The sequence below is a fragment of the Sciurus carolinensis genome, chromosome 8 (genome assembly GCF_902686445.1).
Source record: "Sciurus carolinensis chromosome 8, mSciCar1.2, whole genome shotgun sequence".
Taxonomy (NCBI): Eukaryota; Metazoa; Chordata; class Mammalia; order Rodentia; family Sciuridae; genus Sciurus; species Sciurus carolinensis.
Window position 1 is genome coordinate 130,704,097 of NC_062220.1, and position 23,570 is coordinate 130,727,666.

Below are 23,570 nucleotides of genomic sequence, written 5' to 3' on the forward strand. Positions count from 1 at the left end.
ACCCTTTTTAGACAGCATCCTCTTGTTCAACCTACTTGTTTCCTTCAGCCGCACTGCGCTGATGACCCCAACAAAATTCAACTGACTGAGCTCTTCCTTCACAAGGTTTTGTGAAACACAAGCACAGAAAAATCCTTTGAGGTGAGGACAAGGGAGGGGCAGGTGCAGGCTGGACACAAACACGATGCTGCAGCACCGCTCTCCAGTGACCAGACAAACGACTCAGAGAAACAGTGTGCCATTGAAAATGAAAACCGCTGGATTCGATAGTTTTTTAAATATTCCTAAAAAATTAACAAACTGACAAAGAAACGGGAAATACTAAGGATAAAATCTAATTGAGGGCAGTAGACTAAGGGAGGGTTAAGCTGCTGATGGTTCACCACACACTAAGATCTGACCTCAACCACCTCCCAGGCAATCCTCACTGCCATCCGCATCCCGCCTTCAGGGAAACTGAGACACGGGCTTAAACGCCAGCCCAGCGTCAGAGAGCGAGCGGCAGAACCGCGATTCCTAACTCGCAGAGCCTGTGCTCTTACTCAGTATGCCAAGAACCATTAAAAAACAGAATCAAGAGCCCAACAAACCTCGAACAGTTTCAACAAAAACTGCAGGACATAACCAAAGGAATGAGACCTTAAAATCAACCAGCAAAAGCAACAGGGCGGCTCAGTGGCAGGACACTTCCCAGCACGTGTGAGGTCCAGGGTCCCATCCCGCCGCCAGCAGCAGCACCAGCAGCAGTGCAGAAAAAGAGGGAGCAGGAGGAGGAAGAGGAAAACAATTAGCTCCAAGGAGGCGAGAGGCAGGCAGACAGCTCCCTTCCCAACGACAATCTCGGAAGGCAAGGGACAGCGAGCTGTGTTCAGCTGAGAACACAGCTGCCAGCGGGCAGCTCTGCCGCCTGAGAGGAGGACCAATAAGGAAGACAAGATCAGGGAGCAGCCTGCTGCCTCCCGTCTCCAGTGCAGGGGACTAAGGCTGCACGGCCAGACAAAGCAAAGTGACCCAGACGAGAGCTGAGGGCAGAGGAAAGGGAAATGCAGTAGCAGATTCAAATAAATGTGAGTGTAAAATGCACTATCAATAATGATGCCTGACAGGTGAAACCAAAGATAAATTCAAGAAGACAAGAGCCTGAACCTGAGGAGTGGTAAATGACACCAGAAGGTTCTAAGAAATGGGGGAAAATGTCATTTGCAATTAACACCGTCAACACAAACATCCAGCCCCCTCCCTGGACACTACAGTAAGAATTTAGCAGGGCAGAGTGGCACACGTGTGATCCCAGCAACTCAGGAGGCCAAGGCAGAAGAACCACAGGTTGGAGGCCAGCCTCAGCAACTTAGAAAGACCCGCTCAAAATAAAAAATACAAGGGTCTGAGGATATCGCTCAGTGTTTGTAAAGCACCCCTGCATTAACCCCTAGTACTCCCCCACATACATATTAAAAAAAAAATTTAACAATTTTGGTAGATTAAAAAAATGAATACAAAATATTAATTGCATTTTATACACCAAGAGCAACTAGAATATAAAAATCTTTAAAAACACCATTCAAAAGTATCACAAAAACAGAACTACATCTAAAAATGTTTAAGACATTGGATTAAGTTGTAAATAGAAAGTTTTACAGAAAGACCTAACTAGCAGAGTCCTATTCAATGTTCACAGATCAGATCAGAAGACATAAATTTTTCCTCAAATTAATCTATAGATTCAATGTGATTCCAATGAAAAACTCCACAGAATTTAAAAAGCTAACTCTTAAGTTCAAGGGAATCACCAACAGCTAAAGAAAGCTAAGTCCCTCTAAACCAGGGACGAGGTGGGTAGGACTCATCCAACCCACGACCAAAGCGTCACAAAACTAGTCCTCACGGCAGTGCAACACGAACCAGAGGACAGAAAGAGCCCAGAGGACAGGCAAACCGTTAGCCTATGACGGAGGTGGACCGTGCATCCAGCGAGGGAGTCACAGGAGTCCGTGCTGACACAGGTCCTCCACCTCGGAAGATGCACACAGACTGCCCCACACCTCACGCAGAACCAATCTGGGGGATGAAGGACTCAACGTGAAATAAAGACTACACAACCACGAGAAGACTAGAGCGCGAAGTGCACTACAGACTGAGCACAGAATCCTTACAGGAGCACAGGCCACAGGGGAAAGAACGACCAGTCTAATTAGATTAAGAGCTAGTCACCAAAAAACACCAATAAAAAGGATGGTAGAAGATAAGCCACAGACGGGGCTGGGGGCAACTGCAACACATACAACCAATAAGAAGGAGAAGACGCAGGGCTCTCAAGAATCGATCAGAAAATAGACAGACAGAGGAGGGACTGGGGATGCAGCCACAATTAAAAAAAAAAGGGAGGGGTCAAAGTTTTCATGGGTACTTCTCAGAAAAGGAAATGCCAAAAAAAGCCAATAAACATAAAGAGATGCTCAATTCATTAGTAATCAAGGAAAATGCAAATTAAAACTGTAATTTCAAACTTACCAGAGTTTAGCTAAAATGTAAGTATGTCGATATACAAGATCGGCAGGAGCAAATAATCCAGATGCTGCTGGCAGGCGTGCAAACAGACCACCCGGAAAATACTCTGGCATCCCCAGCCATCCAGCAATTTCATGCCCAATAAATTCTAGAGAAACTCTTTCATGTACAGAGACACATACAAGAATGTTCAAAGCAGCACTGCTCCTCCTACCAAAAAACTGGGAACAACCCAACTATCCACCGCACAGATAAACGAATTGTGGTCTACACAGGCAACTTTATAGCAATGAAAACGAATGAGCTGTAACTACACTCACCAACATAAAACCCAAAAACACGTTGGATGAAAGGTATACAGCATGAGTACATTGTAAGTTTAAAAGCAAACAAAATCAAGCAGATTTATTAATTAAGGATATGTTCATAGGTTGTGAAACTATAAAGAAAAGCAAGGGAATGAGCATCACAAAAGTCAGGAAAGTGATTACCTCTGGGGAGAGGTAGGAGGAGGCAATCGGAGAGGGGCACATAGGAGACGTCTAGGGTACTGCACTGCTCTATTTCTTAACCTGGGTGGTGGGTACATGGACGTTCACTTTATTATTAGATGTAAACTGCAGGTACACATTTCATACTCTACATATTTCACAATAAAACAAACGTTTGAAGATACCGTTAACTTGAACTACCGATCAGGGAAGGTCTGCGGAGAGAAGCAAAGCAGGAAGAGGTGGACACTCACCAGCGCTTCTTCATAGGGCTTGTACTTCTCCAGCTGCTGAAGGGCTTTGTGGTAGCTCTGAATCACCGACTCGGGGATGGGGTCTTCCGACCATTCTTCGTACTCTGCGAATGTGGCCTCCATATCTATTGAAAGACCAATTCAGCCCCATGGGTCTTGCATTGGGTTTTACCAACCCAAACACAGAAAGTCAGGACTCAAGTGCCATGAGCCCCTCCCAAATCCGTGGCCAGGGCAGCTCTAACTGATCAAATTCTGAGTTCTCTGCTGAGCCTGGTTTGACTCAGAATCTGAGTCAAAACAGCATGCCAGGCAACTCTACCAGTCAGTCAGTCAGTGAAACCATGAGCCACGCTCGCCCAGAGCGTCTCGGCTGGTTCTACCACCCAGGCGTCACCTCACTCAGCGCTCACAATGCTACCAGGCAGGGTCTACTATGATCCTCATTTTGCAAATGGAGAAACTGAAGCAGAAAGCTAAGTGACCTCTCCACGGGAACAGTAGAATAAGGCTTTGAAGGAGACAGTCGGATCCGCGCTCACTCTAATCACTAAGCCGGCTGTCTCACCCTGGTGTGTGAGATCAAATCTACAAACCAGTTCAGTTCTGACCTCTAACGCACGTCACCCAATTAGGCAGCTCTTTCTAATACTTCAATACAATCCAACTAAACCATGAAGCTGAGAGGGGATCACAGCTGGGCTCACGCAGAGCTGCCCAGAGTTCCGAGCATGTAACCGTGCCTAAGGGACAGATGAGAGGACAGCGCCAAACGCCCTGCACACTGGAAAGCCCTCCAGTGCTGCCCATGCTCAGAGCTCCAGAGCCAAAGGCTCACCTCATCAAAACATTCAGCCACAAGGGAGGCGCTTTAAATTCAGACACAAGTGTGCCCAGTCAGCTGCACTTCTGAATCAAAGCACCCCACAGAGGCATGATCCCCCAGGTGCTGATGAGGCTGCTCACGAAAAGAAAATGCTTGAAACACAACTTTCATTCAATAGTCTCCCCAGAAAATGCAGGTGTCCATTTTCCCGTTCCTTTCAGAGACCCTATCTCCAGCCTCCAACTACGTCTTAAGGCAGGGAAGAGGTCTCATCGGGGCGCCTAGGAGTCTGACTTCCAGTCCTGCAGACTCTCACAACCCTCTTGGCATTAACAACTCAAGATAGGTTTTTACCAAGGACCTTGTCCAGGGTGACATTGTCCAATAAGAATGAGAACCCCAGTCCTATCTGCCTCACAGGATGGAAAAGGTCAAACTACAGGACATACTCAGAAAGCAGCATCTTAAAATCAGAGGGCTGGCTGTGGACAAGCCAGTTTCTCTTACCATAGAGTGGGATCGCCAGCTGTCGCCGGAAAAGACTGTGGACTTTCTCAAGCTGTGAATCAAAGGTTTGTTCCCGGTCAAAAGGGGAAAGGAAGCCAGCTATGGGCTAAAGAAGCAAATTAGTAGTAAATGGCATACTTTGGTTCTTTCTGCTTCAAAAAACATCTCAACAAATTTTTGGTTCAAGTTAAAAAAAATTTCTGTGATGTCTTATCCATAAGGTATCATGTCAAATGCCCGAAGGGGTTCAAAATAAATGTGATCTTGCCTCTAAGGGTTTATGACAGGAAGAGCAAAAAATAATACAGGAAACGCATCCGAATGACCACAGTGCTGCAGTTCCATAAAAGCAAAGTGCTACAAGGATCACAGTGTCACAGGGCTTGCTGATGTGGGTTTGTTAGAGGGAGTTGTTGCCACAGAGGGAGGAAATCAGCAGGACACCCAGAGACTTCTCTGGGCTCCTGGGAAGCATTGGCAGGCTTGGGGACTTCCACTCAGTAAAAGTACTGTGGCAAGAATGGTCAGGGCACAGCGGGCACACAGTCCACTCGGAGATCGTGTCTGACACACAGGGCGAATGAAGGCAGGCACAAGCCTCTGAACAGGGCTGTAACCAAGAAGCACCTGCAGCTACTTAAACCATGCGTGCTGAGAGGGACATGAGTGTTTTGAATTTTGGATTTTTTTATATTTTGGAATATTTGCACATATACCATGAGTTAGCCTGGGGATAGGATCCAAGTCTAAACACAAAATTCATGTGTGTTTCACACACACTTTACACAGTATTTTTCATGCACCTGTGTTCTGACTGTGACCCATCATCACACAGATTAGGTGTGGAATTTACCACGTGTGACACCATGTCACAAAATGTTTCCCATCTTGCAGCATTTTCAGATTTTCAGATTAGGGACACTCAACCTGCAGTGACCTGTCCCAGGGCTCCACTACGTATCAGTGATAACTGTGCACACAGAGCACAGAGGAGACACAGCTAAAATCCTACAAACCAAAATCTAAAAAAGAATCACTATGGAGAATGAGGTAAAACTCCCTCCCCACACAGTTTTCTTTAGTGAAATGGCTATTCTTGCACATTCACCTGTAATCATGTAACTAAAGCAGTTTTAAAATATCAGAAAAAAATAGTAGCCATCTGCTTTTAAGTCAAAGAAATCATCCATGCTATTCACAAGCACTACTAATTTTATTTTACTGTCCATCCACAAACATATTAGCAAGGACTATTTTGTTAACTATGTTCACTAAGAGACTTACCCTGAACGTCTGTTTCAAAGTAATACTTCCAAGACTCAGAAAGGCAGCCCCGGACCACTTAGAGGCAAGCCTGGGTCTTGGCGATCTGGACACTCACCCGCGCGGCTTCCACAATGGCACTTTCAAACTCCCGGTAAGCTTCCCAGATGGCAAGTCCTTTGGTCACGTGCAAACCGACAGATGAGAGAGCCCTTTCAAACACAGAGCGAACTTTCTCAAGGCCACCTTTCTGACCAATCCCACCAACTGAGTACTGGCCATACTCCAGCCAAATGTTAGGACCTAGAAATGAGAAGTATTCAATTAGCTCAAGACACAGAATATCCAAATATCAAAACTGATGCACAGTCGGGTGCGACGGCTCACACCTATAATTGGGAAGCTGAGACAAGAGGATATTGAGTTCTAATCTAGCCTTAGTAAAAGCAAGGCTCGCCAAGCAACTCAGTGACACCTTGTCTCTAAAAAAAATACAAAACAGGGCTGGGATGTGGCTCAGTGGTCGAGTGACCCTGAATTCAATCCCCAGTACCAAAAACAACAACAAAAAAAAAAACAAAACACTTGATACATAACAAAAGAAATGTGCCCTCCAAAAAAGTGCTCATTCATGCAAAAAAAAAAAAAAAAAAAAAAAAAAAAGGCGGTGGGGGTCATCAACTTACCTAATTTTACCTAATTTAAAATACATTCCTATGTACGATCATTAGAAATGTACTGCATCACCAGGCTATGCCAAGTGGTCACATGCAATATGACTGTGCTTATGATGTTTATTTATTAAAACTGAAAGAACCCAGAAATGGATTTCAATGAAAACAGTTACAGGAGTGGGGCTGTGGCTCGGGGTAGGGCGCTTGCCTGGCACGTGGGACCCTGGGTTCCATCCTCAGCAGCGCATATAAATTAATGAATAAAATAAATGCCCATCAACAACCAAAAAAATATTTTAAAAAAGAAAGAAGATAGTTACAAATTCAAGTCAATCTTCAGAAAAATTCCAAAGCCTAGAATTTTTCAACTTTTGAGCCCAATTCATTCCTAAGTCTTCTAGTTAAAGAATAAAATTAAAAGCACAAATCCTCTTACTAGAGGTCTCTATTTTAATGGTGCTCAAACAGAACAACCTGGTTGCCTTCTTGTTTCTGGTTTTCCACGTGCTCATCGACCCCTGTGTAGACCACTCCTGTGCCTTGAAGACCAGACAGATGGCGCAAACTGTGTGACCTGTCAAGGCCGGGAGTACACACTTTGCCTGTTCAGTCACTTTTTAGGGATCTGAAAGCAATTTCAGAGGCCCATCCACTAACTTTTGAAATAAAAACACTCCGCGGATGAAGAAACCAGTTTGAAGACCACTCCCATGCTTCCCTGAGGCTTGCTGCTGCACTGGGAGACCTGTTTCAAAGAACTCGGCCAAAGCCACCCTGCACCGCTTACCAGCAGAGGAGCCACAGGGCTAAGAAACAAAATGGAACGGAGCGAGCTGCTGGACCTGAGGCGGACGTACGCTTGTTACCACTGAAACGCCAGCCGCGCCCGGCGTCTAGTTTACGTCAGGCCGGCCCTTGGTGCTGTGCACTCTGTGAGTTTGGACAAATGCTCTGAGGACCTGTGTCCACCTCGGTGGCATCACCCAGGGCAGTTTTATAAAACTCCTCTAACTCCACCTATGAATCCTTCCCTTTCCCCCGACCCTCAGAACCCCAGAGCTTGTCGCTGTCTCCGTGGTTCTGCCTTTTTCAGAACGTCACATAGTTGGAATCACAGTGCGGCGCCTTTCCAAGCTGGCTTCTTCACTTAGTAACACGCGCTTGGTCTCCTCCACCTCTTGTCATGGCTACACAGCTCACCTACTTTGGGGACTGAACGTCAGTATCTGGATATACCAGTATGCTTATCAACCCTCCTCCTAAGGACATCTTGGTTGCTTTGGCACTTATGAATAAAGCTGTAGAGACATCCATGTGGCAGCTTTTATGTGGACTCAAGTTTTTAACTTAGGAGCACCATGCTGGATGAGGTAGGAGTACGTTTAGTTTTAAAGGAAATGAAAAACCACCCTCCAAAGTGGCTGCACCACTTCGCATTTCCACCAGCAACAAATGACAGCAGCGTTTGCTGCTGCCAGTTCTAGATTCTGCCACTCAACAGGAGCGCAGTGCATGTCGCTGCTGTTTGGATTTGCATTTGCCTGTTCACCTATGACGTGGAGGCTCTTTTCATAAGCTTGTCACCAACACATCTTCTCTGCTGAGATATCTGTTAAGGTCTTTGGACCACTTTTTAAATTGGGTTGTTCATTTTCTTATTGTTAAATTTTACAAGTTCTTTGTATATTTTGAACAACAGTCTTCATCAGGCACGTGTTTCAGAAGTACTTCCCCCAGGGCTGGGGAGATAGCTCAGTTGGTAGAGTGCTTGCTTCGCAAGCACAAGGCTCTGGGTTCGATTCCCCAGCACCGCAAAAAAAAAAAAGTATTTCCCCCAGTCTGCAGCTTCTCTTTTCACTTTCTTAACAATACCTTCCACAGAGCAAAAATGTTTAACGTGAATAAGACCCAGTTTATCAATTCTTTCTTTTGTGGATCATGATTCTGGTGTTATATCTAAAAAGTTGTCTCCAAATCCAAGGTCATCTTGGGTCATATTTTCCATGTCATCTTCTAGGAGTTTTGCAATTTCAGGCTTTTACATTGAAGCCTGTGATTCATTTTGAGTTATCTTTTATGAAGGGTGTAAGAACTATATCTAGATTCATTCAGATCACATGATGGCCAATTGTTCTAGGATCATTTGTTGGAAGAACTATCTTTTTCAGTAGAATAGTGGAAAGGGAACAGGGGGAGGGAGGAAGGAAGGGTAAGTAGTGGGGATGGAATTGGAACCAATTATATTCCATGCTTTTACAATTATGTCAACATGAATCCTAATGTGTATACAACTAATATGAACTAATTAAAAAAGGTTTCTTTCTCCACTGTATTACCATTGCTCCTTTGTCAAAGATCAGTTGACTGTATTTAGGTGGATTATTTTGAGCTCTCTATTCTATTACACTGATCTACTGGTCTATTATTTGAGCAATACCACACTTTCTTGATTACCACAGGATTATGGTAAGTTTTCAAGTAGAGTACTGCTGGTCTTTCAACTCTGTTCTTCCCCTGGCTGTTGGCTATTTTGGGTCTTTTTCCTCACGATAAAAACTTCAGGATCAGGATATCAATTTTCACAAAACAAACTGCCAGGATTTTCCCTGGGCTTGCACTGCATCTGCACAGCATGTTGGGAAGAAAGGACATGACAATACTGAAGACTCCCCGTCCATGATAAGGAATACCTCTTCCTTTATTTGTTTCTTTGGTTTCATATGAGTTTTAAATCTTCCTCCTACAGAACTTCTACAAATTTGTTAACCTTACACCTAAGCATTTTGTTTTGGGGGTGCTAAAAAAAAAATGTTAACATATTTTTAACTTCAAAATCCATTGTTGGCACATAAGAAAGCAACAGATTTTTGCATATTAGCCTTGTGGCCTACAACCTTTTTATAACTGCTTATTAGTTCCTAGAGGGGTTTTTGTCAGTTCTTTTGGATTTTTAACATCATGTCATCCAAAAACAAAGACCATTTCATTTCCTCCTTTCCAATCTGTACACCTTCTACTTCCTTGTTTTGCCTTGCATTAGCTGGCGTCCAGCATTATGCTGAAAAAAGAGTTGGTGAGAGGTGATACCCTAACCTTGTTTTTTTGGTTTCTTTTTAAATATTTGTTTTAGTTGTAGACAGACACAATACCTCTATTTATTTATTTTTATGTGGTGCTGTGGATCAAATCCAGTGCCTCCCAAGCGCTAGGCAAGCACTCTACCGCTGAGCTACAAGTCCCCAGTCCAAATTAATAGTATTTTTTAAATTTTTTTAGCTATAGATGGTCACAATACCTTTATCTTATTTATTTATTTTATATGGTGCTGAGGATGGAACCCAGTGCCTCACACATGCTAGGCAAGCTCTCGACCTCTGAGCTACAGCCCCAGTCCCAAATTAATACCATTTTGAACTCAGAAAACCTAATGGCACCCGACAACAGGAGGCAAGCAAAACAACAATCACCAGATTCCAGGCTCCAAGACAGCCTCACAGACTCTGCCCAGACTCCCCCAAAGACCAAAGAACCCGATTTCAAAACCCTCACAAAGCCAAATGGCCATAGCCATATGCTGTCGCTGGTCCAGAGAGGCCTCCCGCCCAGCCTGAGAAACTCTACTGAGCACACGCCAAGAGATGGAGGTCCACGTGGGACATCTTCAAGTGTCCGAAACACAGCTCAGACCAAGCAGGAGGCAAAAGAGGCTTCTGAATGCTTAAAACAACGGACACAATCTCCATGTACAAAGCTCCTGAAAATGACAGGATGCCTTCAGGGAAGGGAAGGGGAGGTGACACTGGCCAAATGACAGTGTGTGCATGTCTGAACATGTAACAAGTCCCATCATCATGTACAACTATAATGCACCAATAAGAAAAGTACAAAGCAAAAAAATGAACCACTGGAGGCGTGATCTAAGCAGCTCCTTCATCTGGCTTTCTGACCAAGTGAGGGAAAGGAAAGGCACACTGCGATCCACTCAGTGACGGTGAAGGTCTGACAGCAGAGATGACTACAAAACCACCAAGGACCAAAACATCCAGGTCTGGAGAGGGCAGAGGAAGGCAACCGGTGCTGTTAACAGGAACTCTGAGTCGACCAGGAAGAGGGGAAAGACCTCCAGGTAACAGGGGACCTCAAACACTGCCGGCTCCACCAGCAATTCCAAGAGGACTCGTGGCAATGCCGAGGCAGAGGCCAAGGACTTCGTCTAAAAGCACATTTGACAGAACTTCATGCTCACTGGATACCCATTATTTTCATCAAGATTATAAAAAGCAAAAAATTATAAATTATTCTAAGGCTTGCAGCAAAAAGAAAAAAAACCCCGCAGCGCAGGGCAATCTATTTTCTTTCTATCACTGCTTCTCACAAGAGGAACGCCCACACTAGGGAGGCAGAATAATCAGAAGTAGGAAGAAGGGTGTTTAATTAAAAGAAGAACTATTTTAAAATGCTTTTTAAATGCATTTGTTCACGACATTGTCTGACATGGTCCTTAACGCAAGCACAAAATACCAAGGAACTGTAAGATAAACAAGGGCTTCTGCTAAAATGTCTGCCATTCCTAGAGAGCGGGTTAGACGCATACGTGCTGGAATGGGCAACAGAGACCAGGGTGAGGTTTGGTCATATGGAAAATCTGTGTCATAGTACTGGGATCAAGAAACCAGGATCCTCAATGGGGAAAGAGTGGTTCTGTGCCTGGACTCCTGGACTGCAGCGGGGTGACACACACCCACCCATGACAGGATGTTACAGAACTACACACACGCTGTGCCCAAGTCAACTTCCTGGTTTTGACTCTGTACGCAGACATAAGATCACTGGGCGAAGCCAGATGGAGCACACAGGACAGACAGCTCCGTAGTATGTCCGCAACTTCTTATGAATCTATATTCACTCCAAAAAGATTTTTTTTTTGGGGGGGTGCTGGGGATGGAACCCAGGGCCTCAAGCACTCTACTGACTCCCCAGCTATCTCCCCAGCCCCCAAAAGATTTTTTAATGTTTTAATATTTTTCAAAAAGGTGTTTTGTCCAAAACCTCTAAAAACCTATTCAATGCGTAAAAAATGACCTTACCCTGTCAGATAAATGCTGAGTGTTAAGTATCCTCACTCTTACTATAAATATTTCTCCTACTTTTATTTTAAAAACCAAACATCCTCCATTGAACACCAAAAGAGAGACAAAGAAGACTGAACGGAGCTCCTTCCCCAGCTGACTAAGCCCTCCTTCCTGGGCGGGAGCGGGTCAGGGCGCAGCGCAGGCCGCGGAGGCCGCCGGGCACTCACAGATGTAGTCCTCCACCGCCTTCTCAAAGAGGTCGTACACGCGCTCGCGGTCCAGGCCGTCCAGGGCCATGCTGATCTCGTCGTGCAGCCACTCCAGCCAGAGCTCTAGGAGACAGCAGCGCCCGCGTCAGCACCTCCCCCAGGCTGGGGCTGGCTCCCTCGGGGACCAGCGCTTATCCATCTTAATCACACCACCTGGCCCACCTCACAGAAGTTCAGCTGGTGGTACTGAAGATGGAAACCTTTTACTTATTTTTATTTTAGGACAGGGTCTCACTAAGTTGCACCGGCTGGCCTCCAATTTGCAATCGTTCTACCTGGGCCTCCTGAGTCGCCGGGGTGATAGGCATGTGCATCACGCCCAGTCAGAAATTCAATTCTTAAAGCCTGAACCAAACACACAGGCTTTATGCTCTCAAATAAGATGGTCATCAAAATCATAACTGCCCACACCAGCTGGGCATTTTGTATTTTTGCAAAATACTTGTATGTATATTTTCTCATAAATCTTCACCTCAATCCTATAAAGTCGGTGACACAGTAACATTAATAATAATGGCACTACCTAATGATGTACCGTGTCAGGTATGTGTTAAGTGCTGACCACAGCAGACTCATCTCGTTCTGTTACCGCTGCAAGACAGAAACTACTGTTACCCTCACTTTACTGCAAGTTTCTAAGACTTAAGTTGAGTCTTAGACTGTTCACATGATTTGCTTAGATCTCATAAGGAATCCATCTGAGCAATAAGATTTCAGCATTCATAATCGGTAGTTACACTGCAACAGGAAGACAGGGACAGAGCTAGATGTTGGGCCAGGGTTTTCTGACTTCTGCCCAAATGATCACTTTGAATGTTCATTAAGAGTTAACTACAAAGAGGTTCAGTGCAACTATGTATCTAAAAAGCAAATATGTGCAAACTGCCTACTCACACAACTACTGTGGAGCAATTAAGATGACACATTTGCATGAAAACTATAAAAGTTGAATTATTATTTATAATTTTCTGGTTCTTAGAGAATGGGCTAAACACATATAAACTGGAATGGGAACTGGAGACCAGGACAAAGTTCAATCACATAGAAAAATTTTGTCCCAGTATTGGGATAAAGAAATCAAGATTCAAGCCAGGCCACAGTGGCACATGTCTATAATCCCAGCGGCTTGGAAGGGTAAGGCAGAGGATGGGGAGTTCAAAGCCAGCCTCAGCAATTTAGCAAGACCCTGTCTCCAAATAATACACAAAATAGGGCTGGGGATGTGGCTCAGAGGGGTTCAATCCCCGGTACCCAAAAAAAAAAAAAAAGACAGAAATCAAGATTCGAAATGTGAATCTACATTGTCTGATTACACCATGTTTTGTAAAAACTACAAGACAATAAGCTAAAACTAGCTGACTCTGAAAGACGGGCTTTCTTCTCACAATACTACACATGACAAATTTTCTGTAAGGAGCACGTCCCGTCTTCAGTACTAAACACACTCCTCAACTCTCCGCTCCTCAGAGCAGCCGCACCACAGAGCCGTACCCTCGGTCAAGGGGAAGATCTCGCTCATCTTCTGGCGGGCCACCCTCACTCTGGTCAGCTCCCCTTCCAGTCGCAGCAGCCTGATCAGGTCCACGTGGCAGTTGTAGTCATAGACGTTGATAGACAGCTAGAGGGAAAAGTCACAAGTCGAAATTTAAAATGCTATCCTCATGTCACCACCCTGACCAAGCACACGTGTACCTGAAGCCAGGTAAGTGTGCCACCTGGGACAGTCGCTGAAATGGCTCTACAGTATTTGCCCTCAGGAAGAAGAAGACGAAGCATAGAAGAGGCATTTCTGTGACATTCATGGCCCTCCCAGTCTTAGCATTCCTGTTAGAAGACACTGGGGTTGGGGCTGGGTTGGGGCTCAGTGGTAGAGCCCTTGCCTAGCATGTGTGAGGCACTGGGTTCAATTCTCAGCATAATAAATAAATATTATAATAATATTATTATTATTTATAATAAATAAATAAAATAAAGGTAGTCTGCCATCTACAACTAAAAAAATTTTTTTTATAAAAAGAAGACACTTGGGTTCTTGCTGAAATAAAGGCAACATTCTAATGAAACAAACAAGAAGTATGTGTTCTGAGGCAAGTTATTAACTTTCCTTAGCCTCCATTTCCTCATCTATAAAATGGGTATACTGTTAGTTTTTAGCTCGTACGTTCTTCTGAAGATTTAAAAAGGCAACTCAGTACATGCCAGCTGCATTATTAGGGCTCTTTCATTTTACTAAACAAAAAAAGATGGAAATTTCTATTAAAGAAATAAGAATGATAATAGGCTGGTGTGGAGATCCAACATGACTACAGCCACCTTGGTCACTTTGCCCATCAACCCCTAGCAGACAAAGATGGTAAGACAGTCAGCCAAGCACTCCGTGCCCGCCATTCACGCCTGGACTAGTTCCTAACTGATGAGACCCGCTGATAGTTTTTGAGAGAGCCCAGGTACACTGGATGGCCACGGACCACCTCTGTCTAGCTCAGCGTGTAAGCACCTTCCTCCTGCCTTGGGGTGCAGGGATCCAACTACCAAGAAACACTCCTGTCCATAAGCCCGCAGTAAAGCGCACCTCAAGCCCTCCTGGCCCTGCGTGCTTCCTCAGCAGCCGGTCCCACACACCAGGCTGGGTTTCTCCCCAACAGCCGGTATCTGCTCAAGCTGAGTCACAGGCATACAAAGATTTATTCTCACATTTGAAACTTTCAAAAGTGCAAACAAATTAAAACTTTTTAAAGCTATCTTACGTCTGAGACAAACAAAGACTTGAAGAAAGTCTTTCGCAGACCGACCCTCGAAGAGCAGCCAAAGGAAGGTCTTCCGACAGGAAGGAAATGAGAAAAGAAGGTGTGTTGGCGCTGAGGAAGGAGGGAGGAGTGAACAACACGGCCCCTGGGCCCCTGGTCTCCTCGGGAGTCTTCTAACCAGTGTGTGATGAGGAAACAAACTAAATATGTTAGCACAGTGACGGTGAAAAGTGGCGTGAAAAAAGGACCAAAATGGAAGCTTTCCACACCTCCCTGAAGCGGCACTGAGGCTGCCGGTGGAAGCTGCGCATCCCAGCACCCAAAGCAACCGCTACGGGAACCACAAAACACGTTAAGAACCATTACAAACAAATCAAGACGGTATTCCTAAAATACTCACATAACCCACAGGAAGACAAGAAAAGAGAAACTAGAATGGGAAACAGAGGAAGCCAACAAGACTAAAAACAGCTGGGTTTATTCCTAGCATATCAGTCAATTACTTTAAATGTAAACCATCTACAGATATTAATAAAAAGGCAGAAAATGACCAGAGTACAAGCCTGTTCTCCCAGGGACTCGGGAGGCTGAGACAGGAAGATCACCACATCTGAGGCCAGCCTCAGCAACTAATAGACCCTTACTCCAAGTAAAAGCTCTGGGGACCGGAGCCCAGTGGCAGAACACCCCGGTTCAATCACCAGTACCATCAGGGAAAAAAAGACTTCGGCCCAAAAAAAAAAAAAAAAAAGGGACAAAAAGGGACATAAACATAAAAAGAACCTCGTAGCTCCGGCACGCTACCAGGAAGGTATTATGATCCTAAATGAGTAAGTACCAAACACCAACACCTTAAATTACATGAAGTCAAACTGGCAGAGCCCAAAGAGACACAACCCCAATTTCATTTGAGGACTTTTAACACTCTCTTCTAGCAATTACTAGACAGAAAATCAGTAAGAAGACATAAGAACTCAACACCACCATGCAACATATGAATACACCCGAACGTGTAGAAACTTTAAAAACATCATTTACATTCACTCCAAAAATGTTAATCCTTAAGTATAAACCTAAGGCATGTAAAGAACCTATATGTTGAAAATTATGAAATGTTGATAAAAGAAAAGACCTTCAGAAAATGGAGAGGCACCCTGTGTGTGTGAACAGGAAGACTCAACCTTGCCAAGAAATAAACTCCCTCAAGGTGACTTACGTACTGAATGACACTCCTATCAAAATCCCAGCAAGGTTTTATTTATAGATAATATGAAGCTTACCCCGAAATTCATATGGAAGAGCACAGGTCTTAGAAAAGCTACTGGTCTTAAAAACCAAGTGAGAAGACTCCTTCTACTTGATGCTAAAGCCGGGATCATCACGACAGTCTGAGACTGGCAAAGAGACACAGGTCAACAGGGGGGAACAGACCCTAGTGACAGACCCACACAAATACATCCCAATAATTCTTGGCCAAGATGAAAAAACAATTCAATGGAAGAAAGGGGGCCTTTTCAATAAATGGTAGAGCAACTGGTTATCTACAGGCAAAACCCAAAACTTGACCTAATCCTCACACCTTACACAAAGATTAACTCAAAATGGATCTCAGATTTAAACAGAAAACATGAAATTGTAAAATCTTTTTAAAAAGGACATAGAAGAAAATCGTCAGACCTATAACTAAGCAGACTTCCTAGACTTGACACCAAAAGCATAATTCGTGAAAGGAAAAACTGATAAATTGGACCCCTTCGAAATTAAAACTTTGCCTCTATAAAAGGCATTCTTAAGAGGATGAAAAGAGAAGCTACAGAAGCGGGGAGGTATCTGCAGTGAACTACGAATCACCATCTAACAGATGTAACTCCAAACCCAATAGTTAAAACTCTCCAAGCATCCAGTTAGGAAATAGGCAAAACGACATTTCACCCAAGAGGCCCTGCAGAGAGCAAGTAAGCACCCTGGAACACCACGGCTCTAGACGCCATCAGCCACAGAGGACGCCACAGAGGACTTGCAAACCTAAAAGCCACACTGAGATAGCACTGCGCAGCTGCGGGAATGGCTCACACACAGAGACAACACCAAACGCCAGGGGAGACCCCAAAACACCTGAATGGCTCACAACCTCACGCGCTGCTTGGAAGATAAGACGGGAAAACAGTTCAGCAGCTCCTTAGGAGAGCCAACGTGCAACTACCGTATCGCACCACGCGCACTCTTGGCTACCTCCCCAGAGAGACAAAAGGCCCCCCACGCCAACACCTGTACCCGAGTGCCTGGCCACGGCTCCTAACAGCCCAACCGAAACCACCTGGGCTGTGGCAGCTGAGACACACCCACAACCTGGAGTACTACGCAGTCATAAAAAGAAACACTCACAACTCCGAGGAACCGCCAGGGAGTCTTACTGAGTGAAAAGCTAATCCCAAAAGATCACGCGCTGTCATGATCCCGTGACATTCTTGAAACGGCAAGGTGGTTCTGCGTGCGATAAGCAATGACCGTGATTTCCACGCTAGCAGATTTGACAGAAAAAGTGTGATGATCTCAATGCAGAAAAAATGATAGCGCCAGTTATGGGTGACGAGTCCTGCTTCCTCCACTGCTGGAGCCTGAACACTGGGGCCGCAGGCCGAGGCACGCAGGACCTCCTGGAGGGAAAAAGGGCCAGGGCTGGTGTCCTGCTGTCCCCAGAAGTGAGAGCGCCACGCCCTGTTTAGACTGAAGTTTCCTCTGTTCTGCTCTCCACCTCTCTCCTTCCTGCCACCGGGGAGACCCAGGAGAAGCCAGTGGATGGCCAGAGGGGGAGTAGGTGGCTGCAAGGGAGCGCAGCCCGGGGCGGGGGTGTGGGAGGGTAGCTCTGTCTGCTCAGGAGCTGCAAAGTCACTAACAACCTTCTTGGGAGGGTCTGTATCCAAGGTCTGGAGACAGGAACACTCCAATCTCCCAGGGAGAGTTTCCAACTTCCCAGGCTCAGATTGACCTCCCTTTTCTCAATTCAACTGGAATTAAAGACACTAACCACCTGTCTTTAATTCTGGCTTCGAAGACATTTGATAAAAATGCCCATTCATGATTAGAAATTTTAAATCAGCAAACCAGAAATAGAAAAGCACCTCCTTAACCTAACAAAAATATTTACGAAAATCTACAATCAACATACCTAATGAAGAAATAGAAGAAGAAATTCTTTTAAAAACAACACAAAGATTCCCAGTAACACCTTTCATTCAACCCTATGCTAGAGGTCTGAGGCTGAAACAGACAATGAGAAAAAAGTAACATAAGGAGAGAAAGGGATAAGAATTATACATGATATGACTGAAGAATAAACCAAAGTTAATCTACAAATAAACTATTAGAAATTATAAACATGATTAGCACAGTGAAAATGAAAGCAATGTGCAAAAATCAATCACACACAAAGAACAACAGTCTGATTCCACTTATGTGCGGTGTCTGAAGAGGTTGAGTTCATAGAACAAAGCGGGATGGTCTCCCAGGGATGGGGGAGGACAAAGCGGCTCCAAACCCAAAGTGGCTGCTTAATGGGTTAAACTGCAGATCAGTAAGATGAGAAAGTTCTGGAAATCTGTTTTACAACAACATGAATATATGTAACACAATCGAACTGAACATTTTAAAATGCTTTGTTTTCTACCACAATAAAATAATCATATTCATATAAACAGGTAAGTTTTAAAATATAATTCGAAATAGGCTAGCATATGACAAACTACAAAGCACCAAGGAATACACCTAATGAAAGATGTCTGAGAGCCATACTGAGAAATGTTTTTAAATCTTATCGAAAAATATTATAAAGACCTAGATAAATGAAGTTATACACCATTCCTGGATTCAAGAATCAAAATAGCAAGGGCGTGAAGTGTAAATAATCCAAAAGTTCAACACAATTCAAATAAAAAACCCAACAGACCTTGACACATATATCTAAAATTATGTGGAAAAACCAAAACACATCAAAGCAGATAGGAAGATTTCTATCAGTCAGTCTCAGCAACAAGAAGTTAGACTGCAGACTGCACAGGATAAATGACCCAGGGAACAGCAGCAAGAGCCCAGACACAGATCGACGTGGACAAAAAAAACACATGACAGAGGTGACTGACAGTATCTGCTAATATGCATCCACGACCCACAACACTGACCCCCAGTTTGAAAACGAGGAGTTAGAAAAACACTTACATGTGAGGGAAGCTGCTTTTATCAAATAACCTTCAAAAAGGCATTACCAAAGAAAATCAGTCACAGATAAGAACACGATCAATCACTTTAAAAAACCTTGAGACCTCAGGTAATATTCTGCTCATGATTCATAAATCGCGACAAGCTCAATCCATCCCATGATCACGTGATGGCCTGAAAAGGCTCTGGCCCAGGTGAGGCCACAAGTGATGCAATTCCTGCAGGTTCTCGGTTTCCTTATCTGTGCCACAAAGGAGCCAGAGTCAAGCTCTGGTTCTGATGTGAGTTATCAAGACACACTGATGTTTCAAAATCAAGCTTGTCAAGTGTGTCACACAAAACACAGCAACGTGAAGTTGGTAAAGACATGCTCTCTTCACCAAAGAACATTCAAGCTTCTCCCTGTCGCCAGTATCACCACTGTCAAGGCACCTGAGCCTAGATGTGCTTGTGACCATGAAAAGGAGCAGGGGAGTCCTTGATGGCGTCAGGAACGGCTGCCTAAGTGGCCCTCACACAACACCGTGAGTAGAAAGGCCACTGGGGACACTGCCTCTAAGGTGGCTTTTGGTCTGAACAACTTACTTGTAGGCCAAACTGAGGACAGTGCTTACAGGGAGTACTAAGAAGTACTCTGAAAGTACGCACAGCAAATGTATACTGAAATGCACTTTAACATTTTCTCTTAGTTCTATCAGCACTAACAAAAGAACACATATGCTGGTCTATTCCGGGCTCAGAACACCATTAAAGACATAAGATGCTTAAAAAAAAGAAGAAGAAGAAGGCGGCTTAGCCAATCAATGCACAAAATAACCTGCTGATTTCCAACTCCCCACCAGTGTGAAAAAGACGCCACACCTATCTGCACCTAGAATGGGGGTGGTGCACCTAGAGAGGCCTGGTGGAAAGGACACCACTGCACAATGAAGGCAAAGGCGGGATAACACCTACTATGTGCCCAACTGTGCCAGAGCTTCGGAGGCACTGTGTCATTTAAGCCCCCAGCTACCCTATGGAGACTTACAAATTCACTTTACCAACTAGGAAGCTCACACCAGGTTCAGCAGCTGAAGCACCTGCCCAATGTCCCCCCCCTGCTGTCGGGAAGGCCTGCAAAGCCGCAGTCTGTCCTGCAGCAGGCTGCTTGGGCAGATCCGCCTAAGGCACCAGGAGATGCCACTTTTAGTGGCACAAATATGGAAAATTCGTGCTTTGGTTAATGGACAGATACACTTCAACAGACAGCTTTCACGAAATATGTTCAGGGAGGAGAACCAGAACCAACTTACAAATACAACGGGGCTGAGCTTTTCAGTCTACTTGGAAGTCATCAATCAGGCTTCACCCTAAGGGCAGTGACAGCTGGAACTAGAGGACGTGGGAGGACACAGGGTCAGGATGAAGTGGGAGGGGCTGAGAAAAATCACAAAAGTCCCTTTCTAAACCCAGTACAAAGAGGATTAGGTCCAGTCACCATCGCTTGCCAGGTCCCATCCTGCGCGGTCACCTTCGGAGCTCCACGCCACCCTCGCTGAGCTGAGGTGGAGCAAGCAGCTACAGGGCACCGGTCGCCAGAAGACCGCTGCTCTGACCCCTCCCTTCGAGTAACTGAGCAGCCTCATCAAGGACTTCTCTGGTTCCAACCTCCCCTTCCTTCTGGAACAGGTGATCCTATTTCTCCCATTGCACAGAATGGTAACTATTTCAGTAAGGACAGGGCACAGTCGTCTGGCACCCCATGTCACTGTATTTGCTGAATGAATAAGACCAAACGTGCTTCACCGTGCTAGCGCCTGTGCCAGATGGTTCCAGATGGGATGACAAGCGGGACAAACCATAACAATGGATATCACTATTGCATAACTCAACAAAAGTATCAGTGCTGCAGAGGGCACTATAGGGAAACTCTCACTCAGCGAAGTTAAGTGAGTAACCTGGATCAGTCACAACCTCACACCACTGAACGACAATGGCACACCCAGTGTGGCATTTGGTCCTCAGGTAACTCTGAAGATTTCAGATTCCATTATGAGTGACTTTCATAAAATCATTTCATCATTTGTTATGAGTCTGATTTCTTCATCTGTAAAATGAGAATGTGCTCTAATCTCTTTGGGTTCAGCACCTCCAAATCTGCTCTTTCCTCTCCTCCCTGTCCTGTGACACCCAACCCCCAAACTACAAGACATTTTGGGCTTCCTGGCTCTCTGGTTCCCAGTTGGGTTTGCCTAACAGGAGACACCAGCAGAGGCTTGGAAGGAGGAAAGCAGGGAGTTCATGGCATCTCTACCCCGACCAAAGGCCTCAACAGCTCTCCAGGTGCCCTGGCCACTCAATTATCCGGGCAACCAATCACTCCCCTCGCCTCTTCAGGACTAAAGGAGACACAGGTCCTGCTGATACCAGCCACGTGTGGTGTGCTAAGCCTTCGCTCCCGGTTCCCCAGTTCACTCCTTTATAAACACAGTCGTCCCTTTACTGATCCCAAATCATGCTAACTTGAATTTACCACTTGTTTTCTTCTAGGACCCCAGATTATACAGGAGATTTCACCATCTCACAAGGTCACAGATCAGAAACCACACTGCTACTCTGTACTAAGTGACAATTACACAATGCAAAAACTACAACCTGCAGAGCTTAAAAAATTCGCCCAAGGACACGCAGGAGTGGAGGAGTTTTAGCCTTGCAGACACGAAACCCCTTTCCCTTCCTACTAGGATCTTGGTCAATATTTTTCCCTCCTTTAACGCATTTCGTCATCGTCGTTAATCCTACAGGAAAATACAACTCTGCCGAGTAAGCTTTTATTTCGACTGTCCAGCCCACCTCAAATGTGTGGTAAAGACCCCGAGTTCCGGGGTTGTTTTAAGAGCACAGGCAACACTTGCAGGAATTGCTGCCTTGAGATTCCACGAGCCTCAGTTTCCTCTCTTAAAACCGGGCTAACCCTACTTCCCTCTCCGGGTCCGGAAGAGGACTCAATGGAACCACGCTTGCAAAGCACTGAACCCGCACCGCCCAAGCCACACACGCCACGTTGGTTAATAGCGGCTTCGCGGCCTTGGCGGTTTTATGGCTGCTCGAGGACCCAGGAGGCGGCCCAGGGCCCGGGGCCCGGGAGCCTGGGGGCAGGAGCCCGCCGCGCGCCCGAGCCCACCTGCTCCTCCAGCCGCTCGATCTCCAGCTGGTTCTTCTCCTCCTCTTCGTCGTACTCCCACTCGTAGTCCCCGGCCGAGCTCTCCGCGGAGGAAGCCATGGCGTACTCCTCGTCCCCATCGCTCTCGCTCACACCTTCCTCCTGCTGGTCCCACCCTGGCCCCATGGTCTTGTACGTCGCAGCGGCTACAGCCCGCGAGAGCACTTTCCTCCTCGTCCTAGCCGCCTTGACTTCATCTTCCTCCCCCTCAGCCTTGGGCCCAGCCGCGGGCTCGGCCTCCGGCTCCGAAGCCGAAGCTGCGGCCGCTGTCGCCATCTTGCGTTTCCAGCGACTCTCGGGTCTTCCCTCGGCCGCCGAAGACCCGCTGAAATAGAAGCTGCCTAAGGCGTTCGCCTGACCAAAACCCCGCTTTCTTGCCACCGAAAGAGAAACTGGGAGCCTTGAGTGACTGGAAAATTACGAAATACAGGCACTTCGTATTATTTTTATATATATTTAAAAGCCCCTGTCAGAAAACAATCAATTAAGTAGCCGCGTGTTCCGTCACAACCTCGGACAGAAGTTGGGTCTTCGGACGGGAAGTGAAGGTCACAGAGGAAGTTATAGAGGGAGCGTGATGTATGTAGTTAAGGGTTTTACACCATCTTGAGAAGGTCAAAATGATTGTTGGAACAAATGCTTTACTTAATGCCTAGTGCGCCCTGGCACATGATTCAGTCCCAGCAACTAAGCCTCAAATGCAGAGAGAAAAAAAAAAAGTCCTCAGGGAAGGATCGTTGTACTATTCATGAAAAAAATCCGTTTCCCAAAGAGATTCCTCCCCCTTATGTAATGCCTGGTACCTAGTAGGCGTTAAATACCCATGTGAATTTGCCGGTTTTATAGATCATTATTTTGCAAGACAATATTAATAAATTAAATTAATAAGCATTGCTTTAGAAACTGTTAATTGCCGTGCACTGTCGTGTAAATCGTGACTGGTTACTGTAATTTTATAGGAATATTAAACACATATATACCTTTTCTTTTAATCAAATCATGGTGCTCGTTTTCTCCTTAATTAAGATTCCCATTTTTGAAGTAGGAAAGTATTGGTGTTTGTCTATTTATTGCCTTTACCCCTCATTATCAAACTTTGTGGCAAGAATAGCTTTCCGTAAGATTCCCCAGGGTCTAGTGGAGCACCTTGACACACAGTAGGTACTCATACTTGCGATGATGGAAGAAAACACTGAATTACTACAAAAGAGAAGATCGAGGCTTGGCGAACTGACGTCATTCACCTAGGGTTACAGAGCTAGTAAGGAGCTGAACCCAGATTCTAACCCAAATCCCAAGCGAACCTAAGTCTTTGAGCGACCTTGGACAAGTTACTGAACAGTTCTTAACTTCGGTTTCCTTCACTGAAAAATAGGGTTAGGAAAGGCGGACTGGATAGTCCTCTGCGCCGCGTTTCATTGGTGGGTAATTTGAACGTGGACTTGGGTCCAGTACTGCAGCAGCCTGAGAATTCTCATGCGGAATCCACTACGCAGGACAAGCTCCCTTCGACTTCAGACCTTCGGGCTCCACGACCCGTCC

General features: G+C 45.3%; 1 protein-coding gene across 3 annotated transcripts in view; it reads right to left on the reverse strand.

Moving 5' to 3' along the window:
- The window catches only part of Sart3 (spliceosome associated factor 3, U4/U6 recycling protein), a 37,800-nt gene extending 15,466 nt beyond the window's left edge, over nucleotides 1–22,334 (reverse strand). The window contains exons 1-6 of one of the 3 annotated variants that reach the window (XM_047561433.1): nucleotides 21,990–22,334; nucleotides 13,356–13,482; nucleotides 11,823–11,927; nucleotides 5,968–6,152; nucleotides 4,587–4,692; nucleotides 3,254–3,378 (exon numbers count right to left, since the gene is read on the reverse strand). In XM_047561433.1, the coding sequence (XP_047417389.1) occupies nucleotides 3,254–3,378; nucleotides 4,587–4,692; nucleotides 5,968–6,152; nucleotides 11,823–11,927; nucleotides 13,356–13,482; nucleotides 21,990–22,304 (963 nt within the window). In that variant the 5' untranslated portion in view covers nucleotides 22,305–22,334. The remainder of the gene's footprint in view (nucleotides 1–3,253; nucleotides 3,379–4,586; nucleotides 4,693–5,967; nucleotides 6,153–11,822; nucleotides 11,928–13,355; nucleotides 13,483–21,989) is intronic. The other 2 variants (XM_047561432.1, XM_047561431.1) reach the window with 2 other exon arrangements.
- Nucleotides 22,335–23,570: the final 1,236 nt, after the last annotated feature.